This window comes from Heliangelus exortis, chromosome 18 (assembly GCF_036169615.1).
Source record: "Heliangelus exortis chromosome 18, bHelExo1.hap1, whole genome shotgun sequence".
NCBI classification, from domain to species: domain Eukaryota; kingdom Metazoa; phylum Chordata; class Aves; order Apodiformes; family Trochilidae; genus Heliangelus; species Heliangelus exortis.
Genome location: NC_092439.1, coordinates 2,878,670 through 2,898,529, shown reverse-complemented (window position 1 = coordinate 2,898,529; position 19,860 = coordinate 2,878,670). Strand labels below are relative to the sequence as shown.

The 19,860-nt window shown below is 37.8% G+C and overlaps 2 protein-coding genes across 7 annotated transcripts in view; one reads left to right on the top strand and one right to left on the bottom strand.

Moving 5' to 3' along the window:
* CCND1 (cyclin D1) overlaps positions 1–7,570 on the top strand; it is an 18,933-nt gene extending 11,363 nt beyond the window's left edge. Inside the window, exon 5 of the mRNA XM_071762038.1 lies at positions 3,926–7,570. Coding sequence (XP_071618139.1) covers positions 3,926–4,081 — 156 coding nt within the window. The 3' untranslated portion in view covers positions 4,082–7,570. The remainder of the gene's footprint in view (positions 1–3,925) is intronic.
* On the bottom strand, positions 935–19,860 carry LTO1 (LTO1 maturation factor of ABCE1). Of its 6 annotated transcripts, none has more exons than XM_071762043.1 (6): positions 19,712–19,860; positions 19,072–19,177; positions 18,104–18,174; positions 17,370–17,487; positions 16,821–17,002; positions 14,887–16,749 (listed from the first exon to the last, which is right to left on the bottom strand). In XM_071762043.1, exons 1-5 carry the CDS (start codon positions 19,777–19,779, stop codon positions 16,934–16,936), a joined length of 432 nt encoding a protein of 143 aa, XP_071618144.1. In that variant the 5' UTR covers positions 19,780–19,860; the 3' UTR covers positions 14,887–16,749; positions 16,821–16,933. The 6 variants fall into 6 exon arrangements, with proteins under 6 accessions (XP_071618145.1, XP_071618143.1, XP_071618146.1 ...); XM_071762046.1 differs by having other exon boundaries at positions 16,821–16,967; XM_071762044.1 differs by lacking the exons at positions 14,887–16,749; positions 16,821–17,002 and adding an exon at positions 935–1,341.

The window sequence follows — 19,860 nt, the reverse complement described above, 5'->3', positions numbered from 1 at the left end:
GTTGGTGACAGAGCTCTTTTAAAGGAAAAGAAAGTAGTTTTAGCAAGAAGGAGGATCCTCACTTAGTTCTTTTTTATTGTTTAGAGTCATTGCAAGTCTACCATCTGTATGGCCTGAACTTGAGAGCTTTAAAAGGAATTAACTTTAATTAGCTAGATTCTACAGAAAATAGGCATCATAAAATTATAGCTATGTATATCTATACTGTTGTGTTTGTAATGGAATAAGTGAACAGCATTTCTCACTGCTGTTGCTGGGGTAGAGCAAACTGGTTTCATTCATAGCATGGTTCACCTTAAGATGTGCCAAGGTGCTCCCTGGTATCAAATGCTGTTCCTGTCACCTGATTATCACTAGGATGTGTATGAAGTTTGTTACTGCACAGTGATATGGAGTCCCCTTGTCAGATGGCACAAATGAAAAAGCTTTATATTGCACCATCTTGAAATATTAAGAAACCCATTACAACATGGCTAACATTCTCCCTGATTATCTATTAGCTAGAGCTGCTGGTCTGTTGGATTTCAGGTTATATAATTACACTTTTTTACCTTTAGTCTCAAAAAGAAAACTGAATCTAAAGTAAAATGAGTATCACCTGATTGGAATTCCTTTATGGTTCATGTTTACGTTGGTAGGAGTCCAATTTCCCATTTTGCCTTTGATCAGGGGTAATTAGAAGTCAGATAATCACAATTAGAAGTCTTGGGCTGTCTTCCATCATTCTATTCTTGACCCCATCATCCAAAGGGATTGAATTTTACCTGACATTCATTTCCAGGCCAGAAATTTGCTAAACTAGATTAGATTGGGTTTCCATGCTGTCTGTTAGTACATTGGAATTCCTCTCCTGCCTGCCCCTACTCAGAGGCACCTTCAAACATGTGCTTGTTATCCAGAACAGGTCAGGCAGTAACAAAGGATTTCCAAGCAGTTTCTTTTTTTGTTGTTGTTTGTTTCCTTTAGTATCTGACCCTGGAGTCTGATCATGTCTTCTGTGTGTGTTAAAGGCATTTGACCACATCAGTTAAGCTAGCAAGTCTTTTTTTTTTTTTTTTTTTTCCACTGAGGAGTTTAATTAATCCAGGAAGGGTTTATGACCTTGAACAAACTGTGGGCATTGAAAAATTTGGGTAGTGAAGCAGAAAAGTTGTTGGGAGAAGTTATCAGAGTAATGCACAAGTTTTGTATTTGCTTTTCAGCAAATGAGAATGAAAAAAGCTTTGCTGAGGTAGTTCACAGTGAATGTCACATTTTGCAGTTATTTTTGCTAGTTCTGGTACATTCCTGCAAACTAGTCTTCTAGTAGTCATCTGAATAAAGTGATTTGAACAAAAATGCCTAAAACATAAAAAAAAAAAAGTCCAGCTGTAGCTCAAGACATAGTCTATTCATAATAAATTGTAACTATTCCATTTTAAAAAAATACAACATGCTGTTCTCTAAGAGTCTCAGAGGAAAAAAAATTCTGTGGTCGAAAATTACCTTTAAATTACACAGTCCTATATAACTATTCAAGACTGGACTCCAGAGGGAGAAGAATAGGTATTTATAGAAATTCTTTTGAATGGTTTTAGTTTTCAGTGCTCAAACATGCTTCATGCAAATGATAGGATTAAAAAAAAAAAAAAAGAGCACAACCTACCACAAATCTCCCACCAAACAATCCTCCTATCTGCACCCCCTGCCCGAGAAGCAGGAAGGGTTAATTTTGCTCAGAAAATAAATCAGCTTTCAGTTTGGAACAGTGAACATGCTACCTTGTGAAAAAATTCATTATCAAAAGTGCCTGGATTTGTAAAACTGAAAATACCTAAACCTGAATTCACGTACTTGTCTGTAACTAATTCCATGTGTGGGACATGGCACGGGACATGCAAGCAGCCTTACAGTCAGGATTGATCCCTCATATCTTGGGGAGGGGGTGAAAGGAACTTCATAGAGATCTTATTGTGAAGCCAGAGGTATGTAGGAGCCAAAGGCATGATGACTTTAGGATATGAGGCGTTTCTTTTTGTCATTTAAAACGCTGTGTGTCTCTGTCAAGAGGAAATATTACACTAGGGTTTAAACCAGAAAAGGTCATAGGTTATGTGTTTTCAGTGAGCTGTAACTGATGGTCTGATCTGCTTAGAGGTAGGATTAACCTCCCTCTCTCTCAGAAAGGACTTGGAGAGAATTGTTTGCTTGGGTTTCTAATCTTATTTTACCCCAAATGCCATGTGCCCTTATTGGTGGCAGAGGAGATTCTTGTGGTAGTGGAATCAGTGAAAAGCTGGTAGATCACACAAGAAGCCTCTGAATGAAGGCAGAATTGAAACTGGGAAATAAAGAAAACAGCAGGCAGGTCACCCTCTCAGCAAAACAACATTCATTCTCAGTCATGCACATCCTAACACTTTTGACGGCAATTTATCATGGAAGACTGGGTTCACCGCAAGGGCTAACACATGTCATAGGTTAAATCAGAAAAGGCAATGCTGAAAGGAGACTTCAAAGTCCTTAATACACAGAGTTAAATATGTTGGGGAAAAGCTTAGGATGTTTGTTATAAAGATATCAGTAAACAGCACGCTGGAGGAATTTTGGCCAAACGTAGCGCGATTGTTCTGCCTGTTTAAGGCACCAGTTGTGTCACTGCAGTGGGTCTGAAGAAGACAACCATCACTTGCAGAAAGATGTGAACAGGTTGAGCTAACAGGCCTTCTCTAATTCTTCTCCAATTCTGATTGCTGTGGATTGCTAAGGAGAATTGGATAAATCTACTCATGGTATTAATGTCTGAGGAGAGTTGCCTTGCCCCATGGGAGACGTGATCCTGCTCCATACTTCATGCTTTTAATTCACACCAAGGTCTGTGCAAACAGCAAGGCCCTGGCCACCCTCCTGAAGGTCCAGCAGGACTCTGTGTGTGTTTTCAGCTCTTGAGAAAATGTTTTTGAAGCAAGGGAAAGCCATCTCACCCTGACTGAGATTTCAAGGTGAAGCAGTAGCAAACTGTAGGCTTGGCAGCACTTTATGATGCCTGGTTACAAAGATGGCTTAGTGGTGCTTCTGAAAGACCTTTCAGTTTTGGGGTCAAGACAGTCTGGTACATTTTCCTGTTCTGATGCTTTCTGAGTTAGAAACCAGTTAGAAACCCACTGCTGGACATAGCAACAGTTGGCAGGCAGCTTTGGGAATGTCTCTCTAAATATATAGATGGCATTTCTGTCGATAAGAACTTTGTATTATTGGAACTCAGCCTAGGAATTCACTGTTTATGACCATCACTTGTAACAGACTGCACTGCCAAAGTGCTTCTGTGGTAAAAGTAGAAATCATACAGCACCAGCAATACATGGACCAACTCTTTGACTCCAGCCCAGTTTTATGCCTCATTTAATTTTGATGGCTTCGCACTGCTATCCAGTCAGACTGTTTCTGTACTTCAAAAGGTATAAAAAGGACAGTGAGCTAAAAGCATGAATGGACTTTAACAGAACTCCTGAAGCAGTAACACTTGAGAAAACAGTAATGTAAGCTTTGTAGCTTACTGTGTCAAGGTCCTGCCAGGTTAGTTACTGTATGTGTGTCATAGGAGTCGAGTGTCCATCACAGTCAGCTGCAGACCTGCAGGCTGAGACCAGCAATAAAAGAGAAGTTATGGTTGGTCCAGAGGTCACTGGATGGAGATGTTCACCTAGGCCATTAAGTAGAACATGGTAAGAGTTGTGATCTGGATCCAGGTTAGCATCCTGCAGAAGATGGGATAGCTCATCCAGTCCAGTGATTCTCTTGCTCTTCCCACGCTCCTTTTAGTCTGCTGCCCTCCGATTGTATTTTTCTTGCTTTTCACGAAACAGTATTTGGTCTGTGATCTTCCTGTTTTTCTAAAGGACCCTGGGTCTTTTTTTTTTTTCTCCTTCCATTTAACCTTCTCTAGGATTGTTTACGAGCCTGCCAAGAACAGATTGAATCCCTCCTTGAATCCAGTCTACGTCAGGCACAGCAGCACAACGCATCTTCAGAAACAAAGACTGTAGAGGATGAAGCAGACCTCTCCTGCACACCTACTGATGTGCGAGATGTGAACATTTAAGAGGACTTCTAATGGGTTTGCTTGGCAAGAAAAGCAAAGAAAGGGCATCTGAGAAGGAATCAGCAGCAGGATCTCCCCCCCAGAAACCCTTTTCTCCGGGACATTTTTATACCAGAAGGGAAAACCAGTCTTGTTATATTTTTTTCTTGCTCTGTCTCCCTTCCATCTGTGACTTCAAACAAACAAATAAACACACAAAAAAAAAAATACCCCAAAAACTGTCTTAAAAAAAAGAAAAAAATAGTATTTGCATTACCCCCAGGGGTTTGTGCTACAAAAATAGAGGATTTTATACAATAATAATCAACTAGTTTTTATATTAAAGTGTTCTTGTCTGTATGTTGTAAAAATAGGCATTAACACACAAAATGTCTCCAGGGGAGGTATTAGATTTGATTTCTTACATATAAAACCAACCAACCATTTTTAAAGTAGAAGAGGGTTGTTTGTTTTTTTTGTTTTTGTTTTTTTTAGATAGTAAATGAAATATCTTTTTCTTTTAAAAAGCATAGCTTTAACGCAGTTCTAGGCTTTTCTGTATCTTGCTTGCTTATGCATTTAGTCACTTTAAAATTCATCTGTAAATGTTTATTTTATTTCCTTAGGTTTTTTTTTTTATCCTCTTCACCTTACAAATGGTTAACGTAACCCATAAGTTAGTGTATGTTAGTATGCAGCATTATTATATGTTAATCTTTTTTTTTTTTTTTTGTGCCTGTGGATTGCCTGTGCATAAGGCATTTGTAGGGTTCCAGCTTAGCATTGTTGGGAAAGGCCAATGTACTACTCATACGATACTCTATTATAAAGAGAAACTGCAATAGTGACATAATATATTTTTGTAATCTTCATATTTTTGTAGTTACCTGTGTAAAATGCTGGTCTGACCCCACAGATATTCAGCCTCATTATGATCAGGTTCAATCCACAGTTTAGTCTTTTTTTTTTGTTGTTGTTGTTGTTGTTTGTTTGTAATATTCTAAAACCATTCCATTCAAAGCACTTTCAGTCCATTAGATATAGGAAATACATTCTTTTATTGTGTGGGAATTTTTTTTTTTAATGGAATGGTTTGGAAATATATAAGTGCTTGTTCGCAAACTTGGAATTGCAAAGCAAGTGCATTTAACTATGGTGTTAGAGGAGAGGTGATATTTTGTTTTTTGTTTTTTTTTTTCAGAAGGTTGTGTTCCAGTGAGAGAAATTGCATTCACAAATTGCCAGGATATCTTCCTATCCTTTTCTATAGAAAAGTTGAAGTTTAGAAATCCTTTGGTGCCAACTCATCTTTATAAATTAGGGGCCTTAAAGGTTCACATATAGGACACGTAGTTTTAAGGATTGTCTCTAGATGTTTTACAACTGAAGGTTTTTAAACACTAAAATATATAATTTATAGTTAAGGCTAAAAAGAATATTTATTGCAGAGGATGTTCGTAAGGCCAGTATGATTTGTAAAATAATGCAATCGCCCCTTTTTTTTTTTTTTTTTTTTTTTTTTTAAAAAATAATCTTTCTACCCTTGATGGTGCAGTTTTAACACAGCTTATTAAAGAAAAAAAAGGACACACTTCAAAAGAACAAACCCAAAACAAAGCAGTTATTTGGCCCCTTCCTATACATTTCTCAAAAGCAGGCTAAGCATGAAAACGCCATAGTTTAAAGATCTGAAAATTGGAGTACTTGAAAGAAGTTCTTATTCCAGTATATGCCCCCCCTTTGTTTTGGTTTTTTTTTTTTTTTATTTAGCTACCAATAGAAAATTTGCACATCTTGGCTATGTATCTTTTTTATTATTATTTTAGAAAGTAGCTGAAGGGACGTGGACATAGCTGTTGAAGTTGATGCTCGAGGAGAATGTGATGGTGAAATGTATGTGAGAAAACTGCCGCTAAGGTGTTGATTGTAAAAAGAAAAAAAACAACAAAAAAACAAAACAGCAAAAAAAAAAGAGGAAAAAGGAAAAAAAAAAAGAAAAAAAAGGAAAAAAATTTAAAATTAAAAAAAAAAAAAAAAAGAAAAAGAAAAAGAAAAAGAAAAAAGGAGTGGATGCTCCATTTTTATTGAGCTGCTATGGATAAATTCCCAGCATGGTTTGGAAAAAAAAAAAAAATTAACATTGCTTTTCTGTATCTTTGTCATTGTGTTTTGCTGCTATTTTGTGGATCAGTTTTTTTTTTTTTTTGTTATACAATGTCATATACTGCCATGTAATAGGTTTTAATTTTCTCATAGAAAATTATATTATTGACATCATTTTTTTTGTAGATTTTTTTTTTTTATGTGATCAATTTTTACTTAATGTGATTACTGCTCTATTCCAAAAAAAAGGTTCCTGTTTCACAATACCTCAATACTTCAGTTACCCGTGTCTAGACCAGGTTTTGATGTTTGTACACAGTGCCTCATAGTTCTACTGCAAGCTGAAATGCATCGAACGTTTTTCTGAATGGGTCTCGCGAGTTGCAACCAGGTTGCATTAATTTAAAAACAGCAGACATTTCAGAAGATCAAGTAATGTCAAGTTCTTTTTTTTTTTTTTTTTGGTTGTTGTTATGCATTTTATAAAGCTGGATTCTTTGTCTGATCTGGGGTTTATTATCATAGTAGTTTTAAGCTGTGTTATTAGCCACATTGATATATGAAAGGTGCATTATAATATAACTCTTGTATGCCACCTGATGGGGTTTCCCAGCAGTTGGGACACATCATGTGGGATGATAGGTTATCTTCTGGAACTCTAAGTATTTTGTGTGTTTAATCTGTTATGATATACTAGGTTTTTTGTTTCTTTTTTGTTTTATTTTGGGTTTTTTTGTTTGTTTTGTTTTTTTGGTGTTTTATTTTCTTTTTTTTTTTTTTTTTAATTATAGCATAATGCTAATTTAAGAAAGCCTGTAAATCTCATTAATAAGCCAGCTAACAGAGTTGTATGCTGAAGAATAATCTAGCTGTTGCCTGTATGCTGCTAAACCAAAACAGAATTAGAACTCATTTTGAGGCAAATGCAGTTAAGATCCTACATAGTGCATAAATAAAGCATTGCAATGCTCCTAGCAGTCGCAGGACCCAGGAGGACTGAATACATTCTGTCCAAATTTCAGGAACATTTCTTACTGCTTACCTCATAAAACACTTCTGTTTGTGGCATCTCTGTGTCTCTGAACCAAACATGATTATTGAGTTAGTGCTTGTCAGTTATATTATGTGTTACACTGAGTGGCAGTCTGTACTGCAAATTTCTTTTAAAATATTGTATGTACTAAAAGGCCAAATCCAGATTAAGTGGGTTCACGTGCCAACAGAGATGCTTTATTTGTCACATTATTATAACAATCTGTAGTAAGCAAGCAATTCAGATTTGTACATTTTTATATTGTACTTATTGGCATCACTGGTCTGAAATGCACATTTTCACCACCAGACCTGTAACAGACAAGTTTCCAGCAAAAAAACTATAAAGTCTAGAAATAAAATTGGTAAAACCCAGTATCTGCTTCTTGGTTTTTGTTTTGTTTTTTTTTTCTTGCTGCCTTCATGCATGCTGAATGATAGTAATGACCTGATGCAATGAAGAGGCCACCTGACATTTTCTGGTTTTGACTCTGTGCTTCAGTAGCTGCAATGCTGAAAAACTTTTGTCATAATTTTGGGAAACTAGGGGCATTTTTAGCAATGCAATGGGTAGGTGACTGGGTCACAGTAATTTGTTTGTAAAAAACCAAAATTTTTTCCTGAAGCCTTCCATGAGTAAAACACCATTTGGTGATTCTTTATAACAAAAGGTAAAATAGGTGTCAGATGATGTAGAATACATCTATTTTTTATCAATGGAAGTTTTTTGTGTCCTAGAACACGTTTACAGAAGATAAAGTTTGTTTTAAAAGCAGTAAGGTTAACCTGCCTTTTTCTTTCCCTTCTGATACACAGCTATTGCATCTTACTTTATCTCTAAGACAGTAAGGAATAAACTAGAAAAATGCTGACTACTACTAAAAAGAACACAAAGAACTGGACCTAGAGGAAACTAAATGACATATGGCTATTAAGTGAGAGAAAATTATAGCCTATGCCCCAATTCACATTCCCAAATATCTCTGAAAACTGGGGGACACATATTACCAATTATTTCTAGAGCTAAACATGGCAGAAACAGCTTATTCTTAGGGGAGACTCGTCAAGCTGTGTATTTGTCTGTTTACTCTGAAAAGTTTCTGACTTAAAAATCAAATCTACCCGAACCATCAAGTGCTTGTCCCTCCTGTTGCAAATCAGAAACATAGTATCTGCCTCCTCAGCTTCTCAGGGACTGAAATTCAGATTACAACTGACTGCAGGCATTACACACAGCACAGGAAATGAGAAATGAAACTGATGTTAACCCCCAACGAGCTAATTATAGCCTAGTGCAAAGTTTAGTGCAGTGACCACTAGATGGGAAACCATCTGCATCAGAACAATCCCAGTCAAGCCTGGCAGTTTCCCAGTCATTTTAGGCAGAAACCTGACCCACATGGCCTACTGCAAAACCAGTGACCAGGGAGGTGAAGTCACAGCAGCACATTGTGTGAGCTAAAATTTTTTCCATTTGAAATGGGGAGCTCCTTAATATGGTCAAGTTACACTGGGAGGCCAGTATGGCAGTGAAAGGTCCAACTTTGATTTGACTTTAAATACCAACCAAGCCAAAGCTTTACTCATTTTGTGTTTCAACATGGATCTTCTATCAGTTTGCTGCAAAAATTCAGTGTATTTTAAAGAAAAACATAATTACTTGGCTTTCTATCACTGATGGCAAACCCTTCTGATTTTAAATGCTTGAATGTTGAGTGAAGATACCCTCTAATCAAATCTTCATTTGGAACAAAAACCTTTTTGCTGATTAAATGATTCAGTGAGAACTTAAAACCTGCATTTTCTACTGAACATCTTAAGTGGGTTTGGCCTTTCCTATCTGCTTTATAAACTATTAAACTGACTGAAGAGTTCTGGGACTTAAGGAGGTTTAAGCACAAATAGTCAGCTCTGTTATTTACATTTTCCTTCTCTCAAACACCATCTAGATGCAGACTACTGAATTTGAATGTTGGGTGGACTATGCCAGTATTACATTGCAAAGGCCAGAAAGACAAGAATGCAGCAAGAAAAACAATTTACTATAGGCTGTAAAAAATATGCATGTTCAGCTAGGCTATGCTGTAGCTTAGCAAAGGGAAAAATACTGTAGTTTTTCACATCAGATCAAGGCATGTACACAGAAAAACCTCCACAAAACCCTTCTAAATTCCACTGATCGACAAGCTTGAACACTTTTAAATTCATTTACTCTTTATTAAAGAAGAAACAAGATCTGCTAAATGTAAAAACTCAGAATCCACTTCCATTCAAGTCTATCTGGCATTTTAAGTGATAGAAAACTCCAAAAGATAGAAGAGAAAGTGAAGCTTGGAGCTATTATTTCAAAGGAGCCATAGGAATGACCCAGGCATGTGGGCTAGATACTCTGGATAAAGATTCCTGGCAATGTCATTGGAAGGCTACAATGGGACAAAGGCAGTAAAGCTATCAGTGAAGGCATTTTTATGAATTCCTGCAAGCATCAATTTAGGGCAAATGTCTCTCTTCAAACATGGTATTTTTATGATCCCACAAATATAACTGATAATAGTAATTGCACTGGCATGGCAAACATAGATTCCCATCTGGTTTTTGACTGAGATATATACTTAGATCTGCTCTGTCCTACTTTTTGCCTGTGTGAAAATTATGTATTAAAAAGTCTTGTATTTCAGGCAAGTCCCTAAGTATCTGCAGTCACAGCTTTCCTGAGCACACTGAGGGAAGTACTGGCAGAAGGGCTGTGTGCTCTCTGTATGGGTTTTATCTCCTCATTTTGCCTTTATGTTATTCTTATTTATGATAATATCCTTGAAGAAATACAACAATGCTTATTTCAGAAAAAAACCCCACAACACATAGTGATCCATCCCAAAAGCAGAATTCCTGTCCAGTTGCTTGAGACTGCAGTAGAAAATTATATTCTCCTCATATTCAAAATAAATGCTAATGGCCAGTCACAGTACAATCTTTCCTGACAACATGTCCTGAAACCTATCTGAAAGTTAAAGGTTGCCCACTCAAATAAGACCTTGGCTACATCTGCCCAGCTCTGACTAATTTGGCATGAATTGGAAAACTAAGAAACAAAGTAAGAATTTCATGAGGCAATCATTGCTAAATTCTCACTTGGTAACACATCTGGGGTGGGTGACCAGAGAGGGTGACAGGAACCTCCTACCCCATCAGTAAATGGCCTGAGATAAATAAAAAGTCAGAGAGAATGGCCTGGGACTCCTTGTGCTGACAAACACATAAAGCAGTAATTGGTTAAGATTTTAACTCCCCAGGGTCATAGAGAGCTTGAGGGCCTGATACCCAATACCAGCAAGAAAACTGAACCAAAGAACTCACTACATGCACAGGTCAATTTCCTGGCCAGGACCTGACATGGTGCCTGGTTGGAGCAGAAGCCCTTTTCTGTGTCTGTTTTCTGTGTGGTGAAGGTCTAGGGTGTTGATTTGTGCACAGAGTGTGTGCTTCACAGAATGGAAATTGCTCTCCACTCCCTCACCATTCCCAACCTGCTGAATTTCAGATTCTCTGTTGCTGAGTGCTGCAGTTTTGTTATTTCACCCACTGACTGCCCAGTGAAATTTGTCTTAATCCATCTGCAAGTTCTCCTCCATTAAATGCTTGGCCCCTGCTGCCAGCCAAGACAAGTGAAAGAGTTCACCTGTCTTTGCTTCTGCATGACAGTTCAACAGTAGTGCAGAGTCAAACAGGTACTTGCTAAGCCTCACGTTTGGGGAAACAAGTGTTCTCCCATCCTGAAACAACCTTCCAATCACCTAAATGTAGTCCTCCATGGTTTTAACCCCTCTGTAAACCTGCTTACAGCATTTTCAAGGATCTCTTCCCACTTATCCCATGCTTCTGTTGGAGAATTTCAGGCAAATGACAAGTCAAAGCTCCTTGAAAAATTCCCCACATTTTTCTCTAACATGATTTATTTCTTTCTCGTATAGTTTGAGAAAGAATGAAGCTACTGGATTTCTGTGAAGTTTCCTCATCCTAGAGAATCTAAAGGAAGAGCAAGACATAAAATTATAATGGACCAGATCCTCAACACGTGGTTCTAACAAGGTACCTATGGTGAAGCAGGGTTAGGAATTCCCAAATTGTGCTCAAATCCTTCTGCATCTCAGTCAGGTGTTCTAGATATCCCACAGAAAATGTCTGCAGAACTACAGGTATCACCTCTAGCTCTGATTAAAGTGACATATTATTACATTTACCCTTAGTTTCAGACAGGTTTTTACTTTATTTCAGCAACTGTCAAATGTTTATTAGCAGTAACTTCTCTATGTGTGTTTTTTAAAGGAGGTAAACGGGGTCTCAAAAATCCAATGTCTGCACATACATTGCAATTAAAAAAAAAAAAAAAAAAGCCAGTTTAGAGAACAATGTAGGCATGTGTTTTTAAACTACTGTTCGTGCAGTCTGGTCAGGACTGTGTGACACAGTATACAGTGTTTTGTCATCCAAGGAATGTCTTTGATCAAGAGTTTATGCAAGAAGGAAAAAAAAGCCATGAAACCCTAATCCGTTCCCACAGTCCAGTAAACGTGAGCTGGACAAACAGTGGACAATAGCAGCAAAGCTTGCTGCTGGAACAATAGCTGCAACTAAAAAAATTAAAGGGTTGCTGACTCACAGTTCCTACAACTAAGAAAGATTTCATGCAGTGTTGATTATTCCCCAGAATCCTGAAGATGCTGAGGATTAAACACTGCAATTATTATTAGTACATTGAAAAAAAGCAGCAAAATACATTGCTAAACAATCAAAAATGAAAGACACAAATACTGATGGTGATTCTAGTGCAGAGTTGGGATGAAGAAACTACATAATCAGCCTTCTTTCTACCTAAATATTTTGCTAAAAGCTCTAATTTTATGATAAGCATATATATTTAATATTCTTTCAGTCACTATGCCATTCTTTCAGATGCCATCCATATAAATTCTGTGCAACCACGACCAAGCTTCCTAATTTTTTAAGGCAAAAACTACATGCTGTTTCTTACACCTATTCAGAATTCTTCTGCAGGCAATTCTGACATGCCAGAACCAGATTATCTGGAATGACACATTACTGTTCTACCATGTTTCATATACATAGGTCATTAACCAATTTAAAACACTGTACAGCAAGCCACTTCCATATCAATTGGCACTTCCTGATTTTTTTCTTTTTTACCATTCATATATTTCAGGAGAATGAACAGGTACCACTTTATTTTTCAAGTCTGAGTGCATGACCATTCAAGTAATAGCACACAAGGCTTTTTTATTATTGCCATCAACAGAGGCTGAGCTGGCTCTGCAATTCCAAACACTGGGACACACTGGAATGCCTCAGTACCAGCTTGCTCTGGTTGGCCTTTAGATGTGAAGCATGGAGACCAAAACTTGCAAGGGAAACTTGCCACAACTCATTTCTCACCTCCCAAATCTCCATTTTCTCTGGTGATAGGTACATTTCTGTGGTAATGTGCACTGTCATAACTTTATCCATTAAAAAAACAACTCTGGGAGACTGTAAAGTTAGAATCTTCATGGTTACTTGCCAAACTGTGAAAGCTGAAGTTTTAGGCTGTAATTAGACCAAAGCCATAAGAAGTCTTCTAAACCTTGGAACTGATCTGCTGAAAAATCAAACCTCTTAATTTTATCTAAATGTAATCTATTTAAATAGTATCAATAAAAATGTGCCACCTCTCAAAATCCCAAAGACAGAGACCAAAATGTGTACTTTCCTCACCAAAAATAATCCTACAACAACACAGTGTTTTACCCAGTCTTTATTCTTCTTCCTCTAAATGGTGTATATCCCAAAAGCTAGCAACATGAGTCCACACAGGTTCTCTGTGCATCCTGGAATACACCACTGCTTATGTATTCCATACCTCAATAGTAATCAGATCAAAACCTCACATAACCAAGCCCAGCAAACCAAACTGGGAAGCCAGACTCTCCTTACACAACCACAGGTAACTTCTCATAGCCTTGTTCCAGAAAAACATCATAGGATTTGAATGAGTCAGACTACTCTTACAGGGTAGATTTTTAAGTGCACAACTGCATGCCCAGATTTTTTAATTTATTTCACTCATTTCTATTGGTTACACGTTTCACTCAAAGCTGAAATTCATTCCCTTCATATTCATAAAAAATGGAAAGAAAAGATGCTGCTTGATGAAGATAGAACAAGCGTTTTACTCATGAGTTTACTGGGAAGTTTTAAACTCCATCCTGTTTGTTTGTTTGGGGTTTTTTTGGTCTACAAATAATGTACAATTATATAGATAACCTACAAAGTCAGATTTACATGTTCTAGTGATGGCTGATCTGGTATGAGCAGCTAATCCCCTGGCTATCAGACAGAACTGAATCAGCATGGAATTCTGTAGGGAATGAATTCACTGTAGTCAGTTTATCTTCCTCTGCTGCTGCCTCAACACTTGCTATTTCTTGCACTCATCACATACAGTAGAAAGAAAAATTTTAAGAAGCCTTCTGGATTGCAGTGACTTCAGAACACCAGCAGTAATTAGCTTTGTATCCACCTTTTAATAAAATTCCATATTCTACAACTTCAGCTGAGATGATCAGGAAGAATCCAAACAAGCCAGAACACAGCCCAGGCAAGTCAGAAATTTGTAAGTTAAACGTTTCAAACATTCCTCCCTAACTACTGTGCAGTAACTAGAGGTGGTAAATACAGCAATAGATTTTTAAGTCTTAGCAACTTCATTAATTCTCACAGAAGTTTTCTACCTGAACTGTTCCTAACAGATCAAGTACTTCTGCAAAATTTCAAACACCACAAAATGTGATGACACCACAGAGCCACAATCTCTATGTCCCATGTTATTAATAGCCAATATTATACTCTACAAAATTGCCTTCCCTCCCCCATATCTTTTCCACCCAGTCTTTCAGTCAATACTTAAGTTGCATAGTCAAGCATTCAAACCAGGAGGTGTCTGAATGACCCTGGTCCCTAGAAGCTTTATTCAGCCTCTCTGTGCACAGATCTTCTGACAGAGTCTTCAATTACAGTGTAACACTTGCTGCCACCAGAGTCCTGACCATTCCAGGATGAGTAAGCAGGCTTGGGAACTAATGAAGCCATTTATAAGAAGCTGTGTTCACTTGTTACAGATTTTAGGAAGATGTTAACCTAACAGGAAAGGTGTCAAAAGAAATGATATGTTTATACCTCACAAGACTGAGTGCTGCTTTTCAAAATGAGATGATGTATTTTTTTTTCCCCCCAATAGCATTCGAGTTGGCTTAAGCACACACGTTTCACAGGTGTTTGCTAACTGTGATGTTCCTCATTTTCTAGGTGACTGATCTGAGAAACTCAGGCAAAAAAGCAAACATGCAAAAAAAGCCACGTACCCATAGCCACTCACAACACTGGCAAGAAGCACATTCCATCATATTCAAGCACTGAAAATGCAAAATGATTTGAAACGAGTCACATCTCACATTGGTGAAGTCAAATCCTGATTTAACTTGGGCTTTAACTCTTTCACTGGAAATGAGATATAAAAAAACCCTCCCAAAATATGCTGTGAAGATTCCACTGGTACAGCCCTGTGAGCATCACAGAAAACCCCAGAAAGCCTTTCAAAAGTTGGCACCAAAGAAAGCAGACAACTACATAGCCAACAGTTTTTAACTGCATCTCATTTAATAAGCACCATCAGGCCCATACAAGACATGAGACAAAAGATATTCAGAAAAATACAGACTCCTGGAATAAGAAACTCCATCAGTATGTACATGCACCTGGAGCCAAATGAAAGCCTCATCAGGCAGCCCTAAGCCTGGCATGTCCCAGTCTGAAGACAATCTTTATAGTTAAATATGTATATATATTTATATATAAATAAGTTATTCTAATAAAGTAAATTTAATTGTTATAAAGATAATTAAAGTAATACAAGAAAATTAGCCACCAAACCAATTTTCAAAATAACAGTCATTAAATGCTTGATCTGCTGAGATCCTTTCTCTCCTTAGCAGAACACAAACAATTGGGTTTTCAAGACAAAATCCAGAGCAGCTCTTTGCATGGAGCTTCTGTATCACACACTTCCAGTAACCAAATGCTTCACAGATACTTTGATCCCTTCCCTTGCTTTTACACATTTTTATAAACCATGTAAAAAGATTCCCTGAAAGGCCACATTTTAAAATATGAATACTTAAAACTCAGCATTTACTCCTGTGCACTGTCAGTCAGAAGAACAAAACTGCCTTTTTTAGACCAGGATCCAAGGGCAGTTTATTGAAAGCATAATTCATGGATTTTAAAAACAAACAAACAAAGAGTCAAAATTAATCACAGATTAATATCTAATACCTTTCATTACTTTGAAGTAAACAGGTAAAATATTCCAATTTGCAAAAATAAACTGATTTGCATTTATCTGAGGTGATTATGGAATCAAATTAGTTTTCTTTTCTCTATGTGATCTTTTTGTTTTGTGCCCATCCATGCACTGAAAATACAGAATATGCTTTTTAATTTTCTCTCTATTTTCAGGTACTTGCAGTCTGGTGCTTGTTCTGGTTCCCAGTGTTTTAGCTGCTTAACAGTTAAAAGCCAACTGCACTCAACAGCCTTAAACCAAGAGACCATCAAAGCCTCCAAGGTCCCAAATGAGTCCTAGCTCAATATTACTTTATTTCAAAGAAATTCACCCCATAATTAGAAGAGCTGCATCATAGGCACACATTTTCTGCATCATAGGCACACATTTTCTGCACTCTATTTTAATATTTCTGCTCTGACAATTTCTAACACTCAACAACCTCCTCCACTAGATGGCCCCAACACTCACTGTGTGGATCAAAGCTGCTCCAACACTTCCACATTTAAAATAATTAAACAAAAATTAAAAAAAAAAAAAGCACCAGCTATTCAGGAAAACCTCTGATACTGGCAGACACGAGAAACAGACAAAATAAAAAAGATTATTTTGAAATAAATGGATACATATGCTCTAGATGGCACAAAGTAGTGCTGTTGGAGGATCTGGACAGATTGAGTCCTTTTCCTGAGAGTTTACCCTGCCTAGCAGTGAAATCTCTACCCAAGAAGCTGCTCCATTCCCTGTTCTCTACATGAGTCTGTTGCAACTGAGGAAAGTTCTTCTAGAATTCATTGTATCTTTCAGATTAAAAAACTGATTGTATTTCTCTTAAAATAACACAGTTGAGAACATTCAGGTGGCAGCATCTATTCTTTGGAATGAGAATAAAGAGTATGTTTTCAAGACTGGAAAATAAAAAGCTATCCCTTGGTAAATAAATACTAATAAAGAGAATACACATGTTTTCATTCTGAGGAATTAATCTACCATTGCAAGGCTGGGGAGGAATGAAAGTAACTACTTCTATTCAACAGGTTTACACACTGGAGTTTCAGTGATCCTAAATAAAACCTGGAGGTAATAAAACATTAAATGACATATGAAAAATACTATTTCAGTGTCAGTGCTTTTCCCTTTTCCCCTTAATATTTAGCACCTCTTCATTATTTTGATTTGGTTTAAATTTCAGTGTCAGTGCTTTTCCCTTTTCCCCTTAATATTTAGCACCTCTTTGTTATTTTGATTTGGTTTAAATTAAGAGTAGATAAACACTTTCCCAGTTATCTGGGTTTTTTAATGTTTCTTCTTTGGTCATCCATGCTTATCTTCATCTCTTACATTCAAAATGCTAGTGAAGAACTTTCAGAACCAACTCTAAAATCAGAATGAATATTTAGCATTGAACAAACCTAAAAAAGAATACACAAAAGTGTTTCAAAGTGTCTGTTTTCCATGACTGTTCAACAAAGCTCCCAAATCCTCTACTTCTCTTCTTCTGGTCCCACCTTTGATTCATTGTCAAATAATATTTTCAATTTTCTTTTTTAAAAGAAGGTGTTTGTCTTTTATTTTGCATTTGCTTAGGGGAATTTTCAATTATTAAGTATTTTCCCTGAATTCACTTCATGTATTTTTACTCTGATTGCAAAAAAAGAACAGCAATTGTCCTGCAAAATGCTGTTTTCAGAAGTATTCAGGGGTTTGGAGGTTCAGAGACCAAATAGTTTCAGGAATTACAACTATTGTGTGCTAAAATAACAACTAAATACTACAAACCTGTTTAAATTTTCCTCTGATTTTTTCCAAGTCTTCTTGCAGCTTATCATAAGTGGGGTCTTCATATGGAAACTTCTGAATCATCACTATTAATGAGTCCAGAGCCCTTAGCTTTTTGCTGCAAGAAAAAAAAAATAATCAAGTCAAACCAGAAAAACTGATAAGCCTATTACAGAGCCTTTTTTCAACCTATCAATATGAAAATTATACTAATACTTACATATAATAATTCAGAGCACAGCCCTCCATCCCTAACTCAGCTTCTCCCTTAGCTGAATGTGCATTTATAAGTATCAGAAAATATATATTTTCAAATATATATCAAATATACATCAAATATAACCAATATATATCAAATATAATATTTGATGAAGTATCAGAAATTCAGCTGTAGCACAACTCACAATGTCAAGGTTTCCCTTTTAACCTCCCTGCCAAAAGCTGAGAAATACTCAAGCACTTTCAGAAATAGTGATTAGATCACTGAGCAAAGTAAGGAAATGCAATAAAAAAAGCTCCCCAAAACACATATCAGAATGGCTGACAACGTGGTGGCAATTATGTCAGACAAAACTGATTAAAACAGGACAGAGAAAAATTTTATTGTGGTCCTCTGCCCCCCTTTCTTCTGTTTTTCACTGTTTCTTTTGGATTTGGGAAGAGGCAAAACTGGACACCAGAATTTGAAACAGTATTAAAGCAAAATTAAACATTTTTTAAAAAAAAAATCTTACCTGTTCTTTTCATCTGTGCATTTCTGGAGCAGACACTGCCACGTCAGTGCAAACCCAAGGTAGCAGCCAACCTGTGAATTGACCAGAATACCATGAGGGGAAAAAAATAAACCCATGTAGGACACAAAATCAAACTAAAATAATGCCACACTGGGCCTCATTCTTCAGGAACCAAATAACTGGGTGTACAAATACATTTCTGCACTGGGAAGTCCAGTAAATCCCAGTGGAATAAATGAGGTCTGTGTTAAACAGTACAAGAGGCAGGAAATTTGTTAGAAAATTGACTGAGTATTCAAAATAGAACAATGCAGACACTTGGAATAAAATTTACCTGAGTTTAAGCAATTAATTCCACAATGACAGCCTAACAATTTCAGCCCCTGTGTCTGCATGTGCACACCTGCCATTTAAACTGGGGAAACTTTTTTTTTTTAATTAAATTCCACAGAGAAATGGCTCCACGGGGCACAGGAAGAGCAGTGGCTCAACCAACAAACTTTTCTGGTACTGGAAATAACAGAATGCAACACAAGTCACCCAGAATTGGCCCTCTGTGGTTCTCCACCCAAAGTGTCTCAGTGTTCCATGTTTATCCCTAATGCTGAGCCACAGGAAATGGTACAGAGGAACCTTTAGGCACAATTTTGTCTTGAAAAAAAAAAAAAAAAACCAGCCCATTTTTTTTTGTCTGCACAAGCTTGTTTGATTTTGGCTTTTTATTATCCTCCCTTTCAGAGAACAGTCCAAATCTCAGAGAGCAAATAAGCTCAAAAAACACCAAAGCATCTCGTTAACTGTTTAAAAACCAAAATATCACCTTTAAAACAGTTTTATGGGTGCCCTTGGACACAGAAAAAGCAGCAAAACACAGCAGGCCTCAGAGTACCAATACATCTGACTTTGCCCAACTGTTAGGATAATTTTCTGACAAAACCACTCCAACTCTCCAGTATTTTCCCATTTACCTCAGACCCCATCTTGGCACCATGGAGTGACCCATACCTCCTGCCCTCAGCAGCTCCAAGGTGTCTGCCTTCAGCATACCCCTCCTGATAGCCCTCACCATGAAACCTGTGAACACAGAACACGTTTTTATCACCTATTCCTATCTCACATCAAACACAGGCTGCACACAAGCCACTCACAGAAACACAACCCCACTGGGTCCCCTCAGAAACGCAGCTGCCCATATTTAGAAATATCGCGTGACATTAACTTTAATTAAAATGCAATTATAGACAGCGATCTCTTCAAACAAATGGATTGTAACTTGTCAAAACCACGGCACTCCTCAACCTCAGCATTTCCACCCCAATCCGCTAACTCCGAGCTCACAACTCCGGGTCAAGATTCCGCAGCTCAGGCAGATCGGTTCCTCAGCAGACAGAATTTTTCCCGCCTTTCTCCCCCCTCACGCCCTCCCAGAGCATTCTGCCCCTCAACGTTTTCTCCCTCAGCCCCAACCGCCGCCTCTGGGAGCCCAGGCCCAGGTTCGCGGCTCCGCTCCTTCCCCCCGGAGCCGACCCGCTACCCACGGCCGAACCCCACCCGGACCCCGCTTGTCCCCTCCAGGTGTCCCTCAGGCGTCCCCCTGACCTCCCGCACCTCTCCTCGGCCATCACAATCTCCTCAAACACATCGCAGCTCCGCGACGACGACGCTGCCGCCGCCATTGGCGCCGCCGGACCGCGCCCGCAGGGGATGCCGGGAAGGGACGGCGAGCCGGAGGGGCCGCGGCGCTCGGCGCCAGTGCG